General features: G+C 45.8%; 1 protein-coding gene across 1 annotated transcript in view; it reads left to right on the top strand.

Moving 5' to 3' along the window:
• ZNHIT6 (zinc finger HIT-type containing 6) overlaps nt 1–16817 on the top strand; it is a 109475-nt gene extending 92658 nt beyond the window's left edge. Inside the window, exon 10 of the mRNA XM_062191648.1 lies at nt 16609–16817. Within this exon, the coding sequence (XP_062047632.1) occupies nt 16609–16628 (20 nt within the window). The 3' untranslated portion in view covers nt 16629–16817. The remainder of the gene's footprint in view (nt 1–16608) is intronic.
• Nucleotides 16818–17893: the final 1076 nt, after the last annotated feature.

Raw genomic sequence — 17893 nt, 5'->3', positions numbered from 1 at the left:
GTTCTAATTCCTTGTTGCTGTGACCACTGGCGACTCCACATTCTGATCTCTCTCCTGAGCCAGACTCAGACACCCTACTGCATCCCTTATGTGAGAATCACACATATCCCTGTGTGACCCAAAGCTAAGTCATCCTTTTCTCCACCTGCCCTTGAGCCAGGTCCTCCTGGGTTTCTCACTGTAGTCACCACTCACCCAATTGTTCATGCCAGAAATAACAAAGCCTCTTTCTGCTGCACTGGCTTGACTATGATCTTGTTCTCAAACTCATGCAGGATTTTAGGTCCCAAATTCATAAGTTAATGGTACTAAGAGAGTAGAAACTTAATCCAATTATGGTGCTTAGAAAGTGAAGCCTAAGGGGGAAGTCTTTAAGTTACTAGGGGCATGCCCTCAGAATATAATTCTTGTGAGAGGGTTATTATAAAAGCCCGAGTTGGGCCCAGCCTGTCTCTCTGCTTCCTGGCTCATCATGTGATCCTTCTTCTGCACAGCTCTACCATTGCCATCCACTGCCCTCATCAAAGCCCAAACCACCGGGGCTGTCTGATCTTGACTTTGAACCTCCAAAACTCTTTCATGAATATCTCATCTCAGGTATCTCATTATAGTGACAGAAAGCTGACTAATAGAACCACCAACTATTAGGCATTCTACCACCCAAATATGTCTTTATTCTTTTCAATTCCTTTACCTTTTGTTCACCACGCTAGGGTAAGTAACCTTTTTTTCTAGTGTTGCAGACCAAGATGGAGACCAAGATGGAGTTCCTGGCTCCTGGCTCTTGGTTTTGACCCAACTCAGACCTGCATTTGAGCAGTGAACTAGGGCATGGAAGATTCTCATTCTCTCTCTCTCTCTCTCTCTTTCTCTCTGTCACTTTGCTTTTCAAGTAAATAAGTCCTTTTTTTAAAAAAAATTTTATTTGTTTCTTTGAAAGGTAGAGTTACAGAGAGGCAGAGGCAGAGAAAACGAGAGCGAGAGAGGTCTTCCATCCACTGGTTCATTCCCCAGATGGCTGCAATGGCTGGAGCTGCACTGATCCGAAGCCAGGAGCCGGGAGCTTCTTCCAGGTCTTCCAGGCAGGTGCAGGGGCCCAAAGACTTGGGCCATCTCCCACTGCTTTCCCAAGCCATAGCAGAGAGCTGGATCAGAAGTGGAACAGCCAGGATTCGAACTGCCGCCCATATGGAATGTTGGCACTGAAGACAGCAGCTTTACCTGCTATGCCCCGGTGCCAGCCCCTAAATAAGTCTTTTTTTAAAAAAGGAAGAAGATGGCCGGCGCCGTGGCTTAACAGGCTAATCCTCCTCCTTGCGGCGCTGGCACACCGGGTTCTAGTCCCGGTCGGGGTGCTGGATTCTATCCCGGTTGCCCCTCTTCCAGGCCAGCTCTCTGCTATGGTCCGGGAAGGCAGTGGAGGATGGCCCAAGTGATTGGGCCCTGCACCCGCATGGGAGACCAGGAGAAGCACCTGGCTCCTGGCTTCGGATCAGCGCAATGAGCCGGCCGCAGCAGCCATTGGAGGGTGAACCAACGGCAAAAAGGAAGACCTTTCTCTCTGTCTCTCTCTCTCTCTCACTATCCACTCTGTCTGTCAAAAAAAAAAAAAAAAAAGGAAGAAGAGAGAGGAGAGGAGAGGAGAGGAGAGGAGAGGAGAGGAGAGGAGAGAAGAGGAGAGGAGAGGAGAGGAGAAAATGAGACCCCAGAGATCCGTCCATTGACAAGGTTAGAGTCCTTAGAATCCACCTTGGGAATCGTGGTCCCTACAACGTTCCCTGGTGTCTCCCCCTCCCAGAAAAGGAGAGACTTTCTGCAAGACTCCCTTATCTACCAACTGGGTCTGCCCAAAGAGGAACACAGTGGCTGCAGATTTCTTGCTGAAACTTCATTAACCAAAGAAGACTAAACTCATAAGAAGAAAGAATGGAGTCTGTCAATACACCTGGAGAGACTTTTGTCACACACCACTGTCTCATATTTTAGTCCCATTCTGTCCTCCAAAGAGAATCACTTACAAGCCATTATCTGTTCTGCAGGCTAAACAGGTGTTGTTCCAGGCCACTGTATGTTTTTCAAGCCCATGGAGGCCTCCTAAAATCATGCACTGTTCCCCTTAAAATTGTTTGCACTCCCTATTCCCCCCTTCCTCATAGAAAAGGGGGCACATAAGTTTCTGAATAATATTGAGCTAGTGGGCAGTCAGATTCCAGTGATTTTCCCCTGTGCTCTGCTTTTTCTCCTTTTGCACGTAAATAAGTTTGTATGGCTTTTCTCCTATTTAATCTGTGTATTGTCAGCTCATTCCAGCAAGCCTTCAGAAGCCAAGGGAAATTTCCATTCACCCTTGCACTAGCTACTACACGGGTCCTCCCATCTCTTAACCTCTGTTCTTATCCCCTTAGAGTTCCTTCTCTACATACTAGTTTGAATAATGTATATAAAATATAATCTGATCATGTTTCCTGCTCACCCAAAACCTTTGTGTGGCCTTCTTTTGCATTTAAGATAAGGTCTAATGCCAAAATTCCAACCCTGATTACTCCTTCCGACTTGGTCTGTCAGCAGGGCAGAGATCTTGTCTTTCCACTCCACCGCAGTTCCCTCAGCACTGAGATCAATGTCTAGCACAGGACTGGTGTCTGTACTGGTTGCAAGGACGAATGAATGAATAAATGAATACATAGGACTTCTGTGCATTCGAGGATAAATAAGAACAGAGAATGAGTGAAGGTCAATATGAAAATTTCTCAGGGTGGTTTTCCTTGTTGTAAGACATAAATATTTTGACCCTAGGTCTGGTTTAATGGGATGTATTTGAGCAAGAATTGCACAAAACAAGGCATGGGATGTCTCCCTTATTCTGCTCTGAGTTCCCAGTCTGCAGTGGCTGTGGGAACTGGCAGGTTTACAGAGCGAAAGGGAAAAAAGGCAATTGGTAAGTTTTATGTCAGAGATAATTTTGATTGTTTGGCTTGTTTTGTTTTTGGCTGATCAGCATCCATTTTACTTCCTAACAATAAGTCAATTTCCTTTTGAAGGAGGATCTCCTTCCTGTTGATCCATCTGTTAGGACTGTAACTAAGAGCCTGACTTCCCTTGAGGCCTGAGTTAGGCCAATAAAATGCTTATTTCCTAGAATTAGACTCTTGGACACAGAGACCAAGAAACCAAAACTATTTGCCATGTGAAGAGGACACACATTACAGCCATACCCTGCTATAAGACCACCATATTGGTTCCTAGTGCCCTATCATGCATTGATTAGCCAATGGACTTCCAATGGTTTTTTAATAAATTTCTTTCTCCATAATTTCCTAAGGATTGTTTATGTTACTTGCAACTATTAGTGTGGTGACACTGGTAAAAGGAACACTGTCAGAGTAAGTCCTGACATCATTCAGTGCTTTGAGCCAAAAGCTATCATATGAATACCAGAATAAACATGAGGTGTAATTTGCCTTTGAGAATTCAATTATGGTTGACTTTCCTAATATGTAAATACACAATTTTCCAGTGCTTAGGGGTCAGTAACTCAAAATAATACTGTTTGTATTGGTCATCTATATGTAAAAGAAATAAACCCAAGCCACACAGTCAGCTCTCTCATTGCAAGGCGCTCACACCAAGAATGGGAGCTCATGGGCAGAATAAAGCAGACCACCCTATTCCTTGTTTTGTGCAATGCTTGCTCAAGTATGTCCCAGTGTACCAGTCCAGGCATCAAAGCACTTATGCCTTAGAATAAGAAAAAGCACTATGAGAAGTTTTCATGTGGACTTTCACTCATTCTCCTCTCTCCTTATTTACCCTCAAGTACACAGAAGTCCTGCTTATTCACTCGTTTTTCCTTGCAACTACTATATACTGAAAGCCATCCTGTGCTAGACATTGCTCTGGTGAAAAGGATTGAAGATGAGGATCATTCTCATTGCTGATCAAGTAAATATCAATTAAAATGAGAACCATGTTCTTGCCAATCAGTTCTGCCAAAAATTAAAATGACTGTCAAAATCTATTCTTTCCAGAAGGTGATTTGGCAGTGCCTGTCAAAACTCAACATACACATTTCCTTCTACCTGGCACTTCTCCTAGAAATAAAAAAGAGAAAAATTAGGTCACAAGTATAAGAGTGCCATATGTGGTATTTATACTATTGAAATATTAGAAGCAGGCTGGCGCCGTGGCTCAATAAGCTAATCCTCCACCTTGCGGCACCGGCACCCCGGGTTCTAGTCCTGGTCGGGGTACCGGATTCTATCCCGGTTGCCCCTCTTCCAGGCCAGCTCTCTGCTATGGCCCAGGAGTGCAGTGGAGGATGGCCCAAGTCCTTGGGCCCTGCACCCCATGGGAGACCAGGGGAAGCACCTGGCTCCTGGCTTCGGATCAGCGTGATGCACTAGCCACAGCGTGCCAGCTGCAGCAGCCACTGGGGGGGTGAACCAACGGCAAAAAGGAAGACCTTTCTCTGTCTCTCTCTCTCTCACTGTCTACTCTGCCTGTCAAAAAAAAAAAAAAAAAAAAGAAAGAAAGAAAGAAATATTAGAAGCAATATAAATGTTCCTCAATAGATTGAATACATTAAAATATATTTTCAAAATAATTTTTCTGAAAAGATATATTTTCACTATGATTTTATAATTCATTCTGCAGTCATTAAAATACAATTGATATCTATGTAATAGAAGTGTAATCTTCTACATACTGTTGCAGTAGTTGCTAGAAGTAAGATATAGAATAATTTGAGTAGAAAAAAATCTTTTTTTAAAAAACAAAAGAGGGACAGGCATATGGTCTAGTAGTTAACCCCCTCATCCCATATCAGAGCACCTGGCTTTGAGTCCTGGCTCTGCTTCCAATTCCAGCTCCCTAGTGATGCACAACCTAGAAGCAGCAGATAACGGCCCACATAGTTGGGTCCCTGCTACTCATACGGAAATCCTGGATTAAGTTCTGGGCTCCTTGCTCTAGCCTGGTGCCTCCTTGGCTGTTGCAGGCATTCGTAGGGTGAACTAGCAAATATCTATCTATATCTATCTGTCTACCATCTATCTACTTACCATCTATAGCTATCATCTGTCTATATCTATCTTTATTTCTATCTCTCTCTGCCCTTCAAACAAAATAAATAAGTTTTAAAGCTATATACAGACTTTATTCTTTTTCTAAGATTTATTTTATTTATTTGAAAGAGTTGCAGAGAGAGGTGGAGACAGAGACAGAGAGGTCTTCTATCCACTGGTTCACTCTCCAAATGACCACAATGGCCAGAGCTGAGTCAATCTGAAGCCAGGAGCCAAGAACTTCTTTCAGGTCTCCCACGGGGGTACAGGGGCCCAAGGACTTTGGCTGTCTTCTACTGTTTTCCCAGGCCATAGCAGAGAGCTGGATCAGAAGCAGCTGGGACTTGAACAGAGGCTCATAGGGATGCCAGCACCACAGGCTGGGGCCTTAATCCACTGTGCCACAGTGCTGGCCCTATACACAGACTGTAAAAGTATGTGTGTGTGTTGAAGGCTCTTCAAAAATTTCATGAAAGATACATAATATGAAAAACCTATGCATGGATTCCAGCATTTTTGTACCAAGTTAAATTTATCTTTTGATTTCATTTTCCATAAACTTTTTGAATATGTAAATAATTATGTAAATAATGTCTGCCTATGCCTAGAAAAGATCTGGAGGATTCACATTAATCGTTACCAGTGGTTACCCTTGAGGAATGGGAAGGAGCAAAGGAATGAGAGAAGGGGGCAAAGGAGAGAAAATTTGATTTTATATTTTATACTTTTATTTAAATTTATTTATTTTTTTGACAGGCAGAGTGGGCAGTGAGAGAGAGACAGAGAGAAAGGTTTTCCTTTTCCGTTGGTTCACCCCCCAAATGGCCACTGCGGCCAGCGCACCGCGCCCATCCGAAGCCAGGAGCCAGGTGCTTCCTCCTGGTCTCCCAAGCACTTGGGCCATCCTCCACTGCCTTCCCGGGCCACAGCAGAGAGCTGGACTGGAAGAGGACCAACCAGGATAGAATCCAGTGCCCCGACCTAAACCAGAACCTGGGGTGCTGGCACCACAGGCAGAGGATTAGCCTATTGAGCCGCGGCGCCCACCTATACATTTCAATAATATTTGAATTTTGACTTTGCCTTTTACTACTTTTGTAGTTTAAGATTTTTTTTTAAAAATGTTGTAATTGGGGCTGGTGCTGTGGCGCAGTGGGTTAATGCCCTGGCCTGAAGTGCCGGCATTCCATATAGGTGCCGGTTTGAGACCTGCCAGCTCCTCTTCCGATCCAGCTCTCTGCTATGGCCTGGGAAAGCAGTAGAAGATGGCCCCAGTCTTTGGGCCCCAGCATCCACATGAGAGACCAGAGGAGGCTCCTGGCTCCTGGCTTCGGGATCAGTGCAGCTCCGGCCATTGTGGCCATCTGGGGAGTGAACCAGCAGATGGAAGACTTCTCTCTCTCTCTCTCTCTCTCTCTCTCTCTTTCTGTCTGCCTCTCCTCTCTCTGTTTAACTCTGACTTGCAAATAAATAAATAAATCTTTTTAAAAATATCATAATTTAAAAAATGAATAAAAACTACTGAAAGGTAGATAAACAATCAGAAGGCAAGCAAAGTAACCCTCACTGAGACAGGAGGTAGATGCTGACGCCCTCAAACAGACTAGAGTCTGGCCACTCCAGGTGGAAGGAAGCTGATGGACCAGCAATGCCTAGGACGTGGCTCTGTTTCTGTCAAGGATAACCACCTGCCGACCAAAGGAGCTCATACTGCAATCCTTTCATGGGCCATGTGGAAATCAATCAGTACAGGAGTTGGAATTGTGCATTCGATTGTTTTTATTAGCTCTGCCCATCTTACCTTGAATACCACCGCCTTTTGTCCATGAACATTTAATTTGCCATCCTGTCATGGTTGAAGTCAGATTCCTCTGTCTAATGAGCTTAATGATTCTGCCGTGGGTGTCTACAGATGGTAATTAGAACCTCTTCGGTTCACTGAAATGTCATAACACCACGAGACACCTGCTTTTCATGCTGCCTTGTTTGGGCAGAGACTTTGTATGCCGAACACACAACATGTGAAATATACTTTTCAGAAGTCACCTATCCCTCCCTTCTGATGGCTTTTTTCTCTTATCAAGAGCAAGCTAGACAGGATAGGCAAGATTACAAACCTGGCCTTTTGATGGGTTTTGTCTCCACCTTCTATCTGATTGTTAGCTGCTGCTCTGTTTTATTTTGTTTTATTTTTCTTTTCCCCTAAAAGTGTTTAAAAGACTCAGACCATCTAAACCCTCAGAGGGTTTAGCCTCTCTTGGAGTCCCCCCCACCCCCACCCCAGACCACTTTGGCAGCAGTGACTTAATTAAATTTTGCTTTGCTCTCTGGGAGAAAAAACAAAACAAAAACCAAGAAAATGGGAAGGAAAGAAAAATACAGATGTGGAAATAAATCAAGGCCAGAGTGACATTATCATATGAGCTACATGCTATTCTAAAGTTTTGCAGATTTAATAAATTAAGGGGAGGTCATATATTTAGTTCTTAGTTTCCTAGTAGTCATTAAGAGTGGGCATGATCAGCTTCAGGATTAAAATAATAGTCCTGGTTTTCATGAGCAAGGAGAGAAACTCTCAGTGGCTTCTCAGAATCTATGTATTATGAGAAGAGAACTATCCCACTACAGTCTTAACGGACTAGCGGGCTGAATCCTGAGTGCTGTCAGATGTCAGACAACTTACCAGTGCTTTCTTTTCAAAGGCACTAGCTTCCTTCTCTAATGTGAACTACTGAAGGCGCTTGGTCCCCTGGGAGCTGTCTCTTCTATCAAAGCCCTAAGCCAGGGAAAGAATGCTACTTTGTTCAAATTATTCTTGATTCTTTTGGAACTTCCTGATGCTTCTGTCATGTGGTTCCAAGCTTAACCATAGTCATTTTGGACATGATTCTGTTTCCACAATGATGTATGTCAGCAACCACAGAGTGAGCTTCTTGTATTTTTATATCAATCTGATACCCTTTGTTTATATGTTCCTTGGGTTTCACTTTCGCTTATGTAATGGGCATTTTTCAGTCATTACCTCATGCTGGGATCTCCTTTTCCTTTGTACCTCCTGATGTGTCATTTTCTTGACTCTACTCCCTTGGATCTCTTGGACACAATGCTCTCAGCTGGTGGGCGGGAGTGGGTGGGAGCCAGATGACATGAGGACTTCTCCACCCTTCCCCACACAACAGCTGCTTGGGGTTGTCACTGAGGCATTTTCTGTATTCAGTCTTTTGGCATCCCTCAGAAAGCCCATTGGCTTAAAATTACAGCAGCTACCAAAAGCTTCAGGGTTAGATAGGCTTGGAAAAAATTCATTCTCTGCCTCTGGGTTGGGTAGGAGGTCAGAAAGAATGGCCTGAACTCAAGAATTACACCGACCTTTTTCACATAGAGTCTGTGGCTAGAAGTGGTCAGACTCCAATGTTTATCCCTGAACACACTGATAATACAGGTAGATCTTTAACGCAGAATCAAGTATTAGTATTCCTTAGCATGGGGCTCATTTTCCTGAGGTCCTCCATATAAAGGTGCTTTAAAAATTCATGGAAAATTGAATCAAAAGTTAAGTTCATTTTGATGCCAAATTTTTGTTGAGATACAAGCATATGAAGGGTCTTCAAAAAGTTCATGAGGCTGGCGCTGTGGCTCTCAATAGGCTAATCCTCTGCCTGCAGCGCCGGCACCCTGGGTTCTAGTCCCAGTTGGGGCGCAGGATTCTGTCCTGGTTGCTCCTCTTCCAGTCCAGCTCTCTGCTGTGGCCAGGGAAGGTAGTGGAGGATGGCCCAGGTCCTTGGGCCCTGCACCTCATGGGAGACCAGGAGGAAGCACCTGGCTCCTGGCTTCAGATAAGCGCAGCTCGCCAGCCGTAGCAGCCACTTGGGGGTGAACCAACGGCAAAGGAAGACCTTTCTCTCTGTCTCTGTCTCTCTCTCTCTCTCTCGCTGTCTAACTCTGCCTGTCAAAAAAAAAAAAAAGTTCATGAAAAATGTACATTTTGAAAAAACTACACACGGATTTCAAAAAATTTTTATAACAAAATGAACATTCCATTTTTCCTGAATGTTTGGAAGTATCTTGTATTCTTATATATATACCTGTCTCCTTGGACATCTGACAGGCATCTCAAGCTTAACATGCCCTCAACAGAATCCCCGCTCCATGTTCCCACCCTAACCCAATCACATTACTCTTCTACTTGTCTCCACATTGGAAAATGGTCACATCATTCAGTCAGTCACTCAATATACAAAACTAAAAATCATCATTAATTCCTCTTTCCCTTTCCTATACTTTTTTTTTTTTTGAACCATCACCCTTATGGGATGCTGGCATCCCAGGCAGTGTCTTAGCCCACTGTGCCTCAACACTGACCCCTTCAAATGACTTCTTATTGAAGTTTCACTTCTTTAGTGAAATCGTATCCCCTATATCTCTTAATTTTTTCTTTCCTTCATAGCCCTTCTTATAATCTAAAAAGATCTTAAGTTTTAATTTATTCACATATAATATCATCTTCATCCAGAACACAAGGAGTTTGTTTTGCTCACCTCTGGATCTGTGGTGAAAATTTTAAAAATAAATGTATGAAGCAAAGAACAAGCAAATGCTAGAGGCCCTGTAATCCAACTAAACAAATATTGACATGACATCTACCATGTAAAAAAATCCCGCTTCTTACTGCTTAATTCTGGAACTACTTTCAGCAATTCCCCTGAATACTGTCTTTTCTTGTTTCCTGACCCCTGTACCATCACATATTTCTCATTTCTTTGGTGTCCCCCTTTTTTATTGCTGTATCTGGAGTAATTTCTCCAGATTCATGTTCCAGTTCCCTAATTCTCTCTTTATCTATATCTATTGTACTTTTACTCATTTATTACATTTCTAACTTTAATAATTTTATGTATGTATGTTATATATCTGTACATATAAATTTAAGTATTCTCAATTCTGCCTTCTATTTTTAGGCTTTATTTAATTTTTAAAACATTTTTGATTTCTTTATTTCTTTAAACATTGTAAACGATTCATGTAATGATAACTTATGTAAGGTAGATATCTATGCATTGTGGTTTCTGCTTTTTCTCACTTGTGGTAACTTGTTTCTTAGCATGGTTTCTAATTTAAGATTGTTATCTCATGCTTAGTGACTTTCATTTTGTTAGACTCCTGTGAGGCCTGTGTGCCTGTCCCTCTGGAGAAGAGCTGCTTCTGCCAGGTGCCCTTGGATGCTACTAACCTGGGACAATTCTGAACTAACTTTTCAACCGAGGTTTTCCAGTCCGTGTAGGTAGTACAAAGTCAAATCCAAAACCTGTTTTCGGGGAGGTCTATAATTTTAACATCTCATGTGCCCAAGCCAAGACAAACACACTTGCTTGTTTTCCTTCATTCAGACAGGTGGATCCTTCTAGTCTGCTCTTTCACTGAGTGTGCATCTTTTTTTCTCCAAGTCTCACTTTTGTTCCAACTCTTCCCTCTTTGAAGGCCTTAAGTTTTGTCTTCCATACTTTATAGGAGCCTTAAAATCAAGCATCAAAGTTAGTGAGAAAGGCAGAAAGGGGGTGTTTCAGTGGCAGTTTACCATTGTGAGTGTTTGTGTGTGTGTGTGTGTGTGCCCCAAGGAGATTCCTTGAATTTACATGAAAGTCTGCTATGCATTTGAAAGTATTTTTTTTAATCTAGAACATGCAGGTGTTTTGTCTGCCTTATAACAAAAAGCACAATACTCCTTACCTTCTGTGAGCATGTGACTTAGTTTTGGGAAATAGAAAATCCATTCATCCAATCTTCAACATAGATTGAGCGTTTTTTATGCAATAACCAGGTACAGATAAGAAGGTGATGAGAGGCATGCCCATAGTAATGTGAGGATACAGAAATAAAAGAGACCAATTAGTGATAGGAGATCCAAGAAGGTTTTGCCAATAAAAAGGGCTGAATGCTGTTGCTGATGATGATACCTAACTTTTATCTACTGCTTACTCTGAACCATACCCTTACAACAAAGCATAAAGCTGGTTCTATTCTTATCCTGATTTTACAACCAAGGCACAGAAAGTCTGAGTAATTTGTTGAGAGTCACAAAAAGTAATCATCAATGTCTAGATACAGATTCAAGCAGTTCGGGTTGTGATCCAAGGCTTTTTAGCTCCTATGCTGTACTGTACAAGAAGACAGAGGTTGAGAAAGGACATTCCTTACATACATTGAAGAAAGTAATGAATACCTCCTAGGTTGTTGTGAGGATTATTGTTGTGAGATAGTGGAAGGAAAGGCAGGTAGCACTGTGCATACTACATGACAGGTACTCTATAAATGCTGACTTTCTTCCCTCTTTAACCTTATACCACTAACTCCATGAATTCCTTTAAGGATGGGTTCATGCTGTCATGTAACTCATATGTTACCCACCACAGAACCTCCTATTTATCAGTGATGGATCCTTTGGCTAATTTATTGATTGAATTGATATGGTTCTTCTTGGTTCTGGTACTTAGGTTTGTATTGCACAATAGTCTCAAAATGCTTTTACATCTACCAGTTCAATTTATCAGTATAGCAATCCTTAGAGGAGGATAGGCAGACATTTGGCTCTAGTGATGAATGTGAATTCTGAGGTAGGAATAGATCAGTGCTGGGGAAACAGTGAGTGGGAATTATGTGCAAATGGATTTGAAAAAGAACCAGAGAAGGCACGGATTGTGGGGCTCTGGGAAGCCTCAGGAGGGAGGTGGTGGCAGGAGGCCAGGCGTTTTTGTTCTTGACTGATCTCGTCGGTTTCAACCTTTTCATTAGCCACCTGAAGGAACTTGGGTAAAGTATTCCATTCATCTGAGTCTTAGCTGCCTCATCATTTAGCCCTCACTCAGTGTTTGGGCATGGGTTCCCTTCACTGGATGCCATCACACTTTATCATCTGTGCTCCCCATGAGGCTCTGAGCTCCCTAATAGCAGACATTCCTCATTCACTTGAGCATCTAGAACATGCTTGACATATAGAAGGGTACTCACCACCTATTAACTAAAGGATGAATGAATGATTAGGACAAAAAGAGGAAAGAAGAGAGGACAAATAAGGTCAGTGCCATAAAGTCAGATCTAAAGAAGCAAGCAAGAGACAATGAGGAGGCTGAGCCAGAGAGATGGCTCTGCCTGTGCTGGAGAAGCCACTGACCTGGATGTGGTTGTGTCTGATTAGGAAGCACTTTAAGAGTCAGGGAGCTCCAGGGCTGGTGTTGTGGCACTGTGGGTTAAAGCCCCAGCCTACAATGCCGGCATCACATGTAGGTGCTGGTTTGAGTCCCAGCTGCTCTGCTTTTAATCCAGCTCCCTAATAATGCACCTGGGAAAGCAGCAGAGAGGATGGTCCAAGTCCTTGGGCCTTTGCACCCACATGGGAGACCTGGAAGAAGCTCCTGGCTCCTGGCTTCAGATCAGCTCAGCTCTGGGGGGGGGCGTTGCAGCCATTTGAGGAGTAAACCAGTAATTGGAACACTTCTCTCTCTCAGTCTCTACCTCTCTCTGTAACTTTTTAAAAATAAATCTTTAAAAACAAACAAACAAAAAAAAAGAGTCAGGGAGCTCCTCAGTGACTCACTGCAACATTATTTTCAGAGATGGCACAAAAGTAAACCTTTGCCTTGGCTTTGCCCAAAGGGTTCCAAATTCTAGATAGCTGTAAGAGCTGGGTTCATGGAGTAAATACCAGTGAGGTTCTACACCAGTGACCAAGGCCCTGTGAGCCCTCATCAGCAAAATAAGTCTCCATGTCTTTGAGATCCCTTTATCTCACTCTTCAAGATTCTTGTTCCTTTGAACAAGCCACCAGCCTCCATACTAACTTGAACAGCTACATACAAGTCCAGGTTCACTCTCCACCCTCTTCTGCATAACTTTCCTTCCCTTCTCCTTGCCCAGGATCTAGATCTGCAGAACTTCCAAGGGCCAAGGCTGTTGGGAAACAGTCCTTTCTTTTGTCTGCAGCATAACAACATGGAGTTAGATTTGGCTCAAGGGATAATGTGATTTGATCAGCAAATCAACTCAAAATTTATAGAAACAAGATGTGTTCACCTTCCCCCCACAGTTCCCCAGCACAAAGGGATGCTGTGGCTCTTTCCACCTGATAGACGGCTTAGATCAGCACCTTCAGATCCTGGGTGCAGGTAGAGAGTCTTTTAGATCAATGGGATGGGCATTCCCTAGGGAAGAGCCAGCCATCAACTGTAGCTCATCTCACTTCTGCAGTGTCTCCTCACCCAGCTATGAAAATGATCTAACTGTGTACAGACAGCTGAAATTGCACAGGGAAAATAATACAGGAATACAAATACTCAAACCAAATTGGAAAAGCAAAGGAAGAAGGAGCCAGAAAACATTAGCTCATTCAACTTGCAACCTGGCCAAGACAGCATCTGGGCGTGCATCCTCTGTCCAGCTTTTGTCACAAACCATTCCTGGTGTTTCTTTGCAGTCATAGAATAGTGGCCCAGCATTTGCACAAAACCCTTTGTGTGGCTGCCTTCTGAGGAACAAGGTTTCCCACAGTGTCCCGTCAGAGGCGATGGGGATTTCCCCAGTGGAATGCTTGAATAGGCTTCCAGGTCAAAAGGGCTCTTCTCTCTCGGAAGGGATGGGTGGAGGAGTGCTGTACCTTTGGCCGGTCTATATATTTCAGTTGTGTGAGCAGGCCAAGTCGTCCTCATGTTCCTTCCTCACTGGGTCATTTCCACTTTAGCTTTGAAAACATAAAACAATTGATTCAACAAAGAGCCTTCCTGGCTGAACCTTGGATCCCCTCTTTAGGTCTGGACACGGAGGGGGAGGGGTACCTGCGCTCCTCTCCACTCCCTGCCCTAAAGCTGGTTCAAGTCTGTCTGCGAGCCTGAGAGATGACGCGGTCTCTCCTGGCCACCGCCTTACTTCTGTTTTCTCCTTGGGAAATCACCCCCTGAGTAGGCTCTGGGGTCAGAAGCCCTGGGGAGACTCTGCTCTGCCACTGCAGGATTGGTGGCCTCTTAAAGCCGCGGGTCTCCCCCGGGCTGGGCGAGAATGCCACCACCTGCCCCTGGGTATCTGTGAGGGGCTGGCCAGGCAGAGGCGCTCAGCGCACCGAGCACGGAGCAGGGACCACGGGAGCGGTCGGTTGTCTGGGTCTCGCCACTTGCTGTCCTTGGCCTTCCACGTTCCACCGACGCTTCCGCCCGAGTTCAGCAAGCCATCAGCCAAGGAGCATTTCTAGCGCTGACCACCAGTGGCTCGGGGTTCACGACAGTGGAACCCAGAGCTGGCAGTTCCCGGGGCCATCCCCACCCTTCGCTGGCGGGTCCCCCAGGCCTCTTCACTTGAGGCCTTCCATTCAAGCAGCCAGGACGCACAGGAAGCCTTAAAAAAAAAAAGAAGAAGAAGAAGAAGAAGCTGGGGCTAGAGAGAAAAGTTGCTCAGGGCTGCCGGTGCCTCCAAACCCACACCAGGGATGGCTTGGGTAGGGGTCGTGACAGAGGCTCTGAGGAGTGCCCTGGAGCCAGGAGCCATATGGGGTAGAGTGAAACACTATCCCCACCCCACCCCAGAGCCTTGGCTTCCAATCCCTTCCTAGCCAGGTGGCTGAGACAAGCTGCCCACCTCGGGGCGCCTGGAGGTTTCACATGCCTGAGCCCCCGCGCAGGAGAGGGCTGGCCGGGAGAGGGCACCACGACTCGCGCGCGCACACACGTACACGCACGCACACACGCAGCCACCCGTGTTCCTGCTGCACACGGGTCGCGCCTGGCCTCCCGCGGGAACCTGAGCCGCTCTCGGGTTCCACAAGGCCAGGGTCGTGGCCCCAGGGTCTTGGCGTGTGTCAAGCACAGCTGGGGGGAGCCCCAGGGACCCTGGTCAGGGCTGCCTGCTCCTCCATCACCGTATTGGGGATCTGCTTAGTCTCTAATGTTGTCATCCGGTTTCTGATGTCCTGAAGCTATGACCTGCAAAAGAAGGAGGAAAAAATAAGAAAAAGAGAGAACAAGAACTGAAGGTTGTATTTATCCGTGTTGCTGTGAATTTGGTTCACTGCATACAAATGCAGTGTTTTTTTAGTTAAAACAAAACAACAACAAAAACAAATTAAAAAACAAGCCGTGTACTGCAGTGGACGAAGATTACACCCTGTTTGTGCTGCAGTGTTGCTATGGCAGTGCCTATGGCTTTATTTGGTGGAAATTTGTAAGAAATCAAAGGAAGTGCTGTGAGTGACAAAGTTTCAGAAACAGACTCCGAGTACTGGAATCAAGAATGCTCTTCAGCCGGCGCTGTGGCTCAACAGGCTAATCCTCCGCCTTGCGGCGCCGGCACACCGGGTTCTTGTCCCGGTCGGGGCACCGATCCTGTCCCGGTTGCCCCTCTTCCAGGCCAGCTCTCTGCTGTGGCCAGGGAGTGCAGTGGAGGATGGCCCAAGTCCTTGGGCCCTGCACCCCATGGGAGACCAGGAGAAGCACCTGGCTCCTGCCATCGGAACAGCGCGGTGCGCCGGCCGCAGCGCGCCTACCGCGGCGGCCATTGGAGGGTGAACCAACGGCAAAGGAAGACTTTTCTCTCTGCCTCTCTCTCTCTCACTGTCCACTCTGCCTGTCAAAAAAAAAAAAAAAAAAAAAAGAATGCTCTTCACAGTAACTTAAAACCTAGATAGAACACAAGTGTATGGCTGCCTTTCAGCCCGGCTGGCTGTGCCTGGGCACCACCAGGGAAGCACAGGTGTTGGAATAGGGGGATTAACTCGGCCCTGCTGCTTCCTAGCTGTGTGGACTTGGGTGAGCTGAGGTGACCTCTGCTTTCCTCATGTCTCACACAGGGAGCCTGTGTGCCACTGTGGTCAAGATGGACCCAAGCTGACAGGTCTCTAGCACTGTATATGGTAAGTGCTCCACCCATGGCATCCATGGTTCTGGAGTGGTGGCAGCAGTTCGCCATGCTGTAAGAATTCGGGCTCATTTGTCAAATGGTCTGCGTTCAGAAATGTGCTCTTGGCCTCACCAGAGGACAATGTTCTGTGGAGGTTATGCTAATAGTTTGTTTTTGTTTTTGTTTTTGTTTTGTTTTGTTTTTTGACAGAGTGGATAGTGAGAGAGAGAGAGAGAGAAAGGTCTTCCGTTTTGCTGTTGGTTCACCCTCCAATGGCCACTGCGGCCAGCGCACCTCACTGATCCGAAGCCAGGAGCCAGGTGTTTCTCCTGGTCTCCCATGCGGGTGCAGGGCCCAAGCACTTGGGCCATCCTCCACTGCCTTCCCGGGCCATAGCAGAGAGCTGGCCTGGAAGAGGGGCAACCGGGATAGAATCCAGTGCCCCAACCGGGACTAGAACCCGGTGTGCCGGCGCTGCAAGGCAGAGGATTAGCCTGTTAAGCCACGGCGCCGGCCCAGTTTGGGTTTTAAAGCTTGGAGCACTTTGGGGAAACCAACGGTGGCCCCACTTGGTTTTGTGGACCATTGTCATCAGACTGGACCATCGCAGAAAAGGGCAGATGTTCAAATGCCAAGAGCATTGAAAGGTCATTTGCTTCAAACTCTGCAGGTGCCAAGTTGCCAAGATGAGGTCGTGCGGTGAGTTGGTGGCGTCTCAGCACATGGCTCTGCGACCCCGCCTCCATGTTGCCAGCAGCCGCCTACCTCTCCTCTGCTCCAGTGCACGGAGGAAGACAAAAGACTCAAATCCAAAGTGCTCGCACCTGTACCTTCTGTGAATGAACACTGTTGGAGGACTGGATAATTATTATAATGTAAGTTTAAAATCTGCATTTTTGAGTTAAGTCAGGTAGCTAGAAATCTGCCAGGGAAGTACTCTGCACATACGTTTGTCTGACTTGTGTTTTTAAAGATGCACAGAGCTGTTAAAATGTTTTCTGCCCCCACTCTACATTCACTTGAGGCTGGCAAAACACACGCTCAGAGCTTACGCTAAGCTGAGTCGAGTTATTGGATCTGGTGTCTGACCTGGAAAATGAAGATGCTGGATTGGGCGACTTCGGGCCTCCTTCTGGAGCACACTGGCTGTGCCTGTGTCATGTGTCTGTCTTGAGGAGAATACAAGAGGGCCCTTTCAGGTTGGTGAGGTTCTAACCTACATTAGGAACAATGAGAAGAAAACCTGTATCCGCCCTCCACCTGGCATGCTACTTGCTGCTAGCCATCTGGTAGGGACTGGAAAATCAGCATCTGAGCAGAGCAGCTCACGTGCTTTCCCTGGGCCTGGCCTTCCCTGGCCCAGCCTGCAGACTCCACGGCTGGCCAGAGCGGTCTTCGCTCTGCGAGAGGACGTGTGCACTACTGACTGAATGGGCTGTTGTCTTGCTCCTGCTTCTTCACCACCTGTGTTGTGTTGCAAGCCCCTCTGTAAGAATGAATAAAGGCACAAGCAGGTTAAGCTGCTGCCTGCGATGCCAGCATCCCATATGGGCTCCTGTTGCAATCTGAGCTGCTCCACTTCCAATCCAGCTTTTTTGATGCACCTGGGAAGGCATGATGGCTCAAGTGCTTGGGCCCGTGTCTTCCACATGGGAGACCGGGATGGAGTTCCAGGCTCCTGGCTTGGGGCTGGCCCAGCTCCAGCTTCTTGCAGCCACCAGGGAGTGAACCAGCCAATAGATCCTCTCTCCACCTTTCCCTTTCTCTGTAACTCTGCCTTTCAAATGAGTCAACAGTGAGAAGGCTAGGTGGGTGGACTTTAACAATTTTGCTTTTAAACTACAAAACACATAATTTTGTCATCATTCTGTGTATACTGCAATTGAAGTTTGTTTTTCTGGCAAAATGGCTAAGGTGTGTGTTCAGACTGGAAATACATTGTAGGCCGGTGCTGT

The sequence above is a fragment of the Lepus europaeus genome, chromosome 5 (genome assembly GCF_033115175.1).
Source record: "Lepus europaeus isolate LE1 chromosome 5, mLepTim1.pri, whole genome shotgun sequence".
Taxonomy (NCBI): Eukaryota; Metazoa; Chordata; class Mammalia; order Lagomorpha; family Leporidae; genus Lepus; species Lepus europaeus.
The sequence above is the reverse complement of the archived record's forward strand: the minus strand, read 5'-3'. Positions and strand labels throughout refer to the sequence as shown.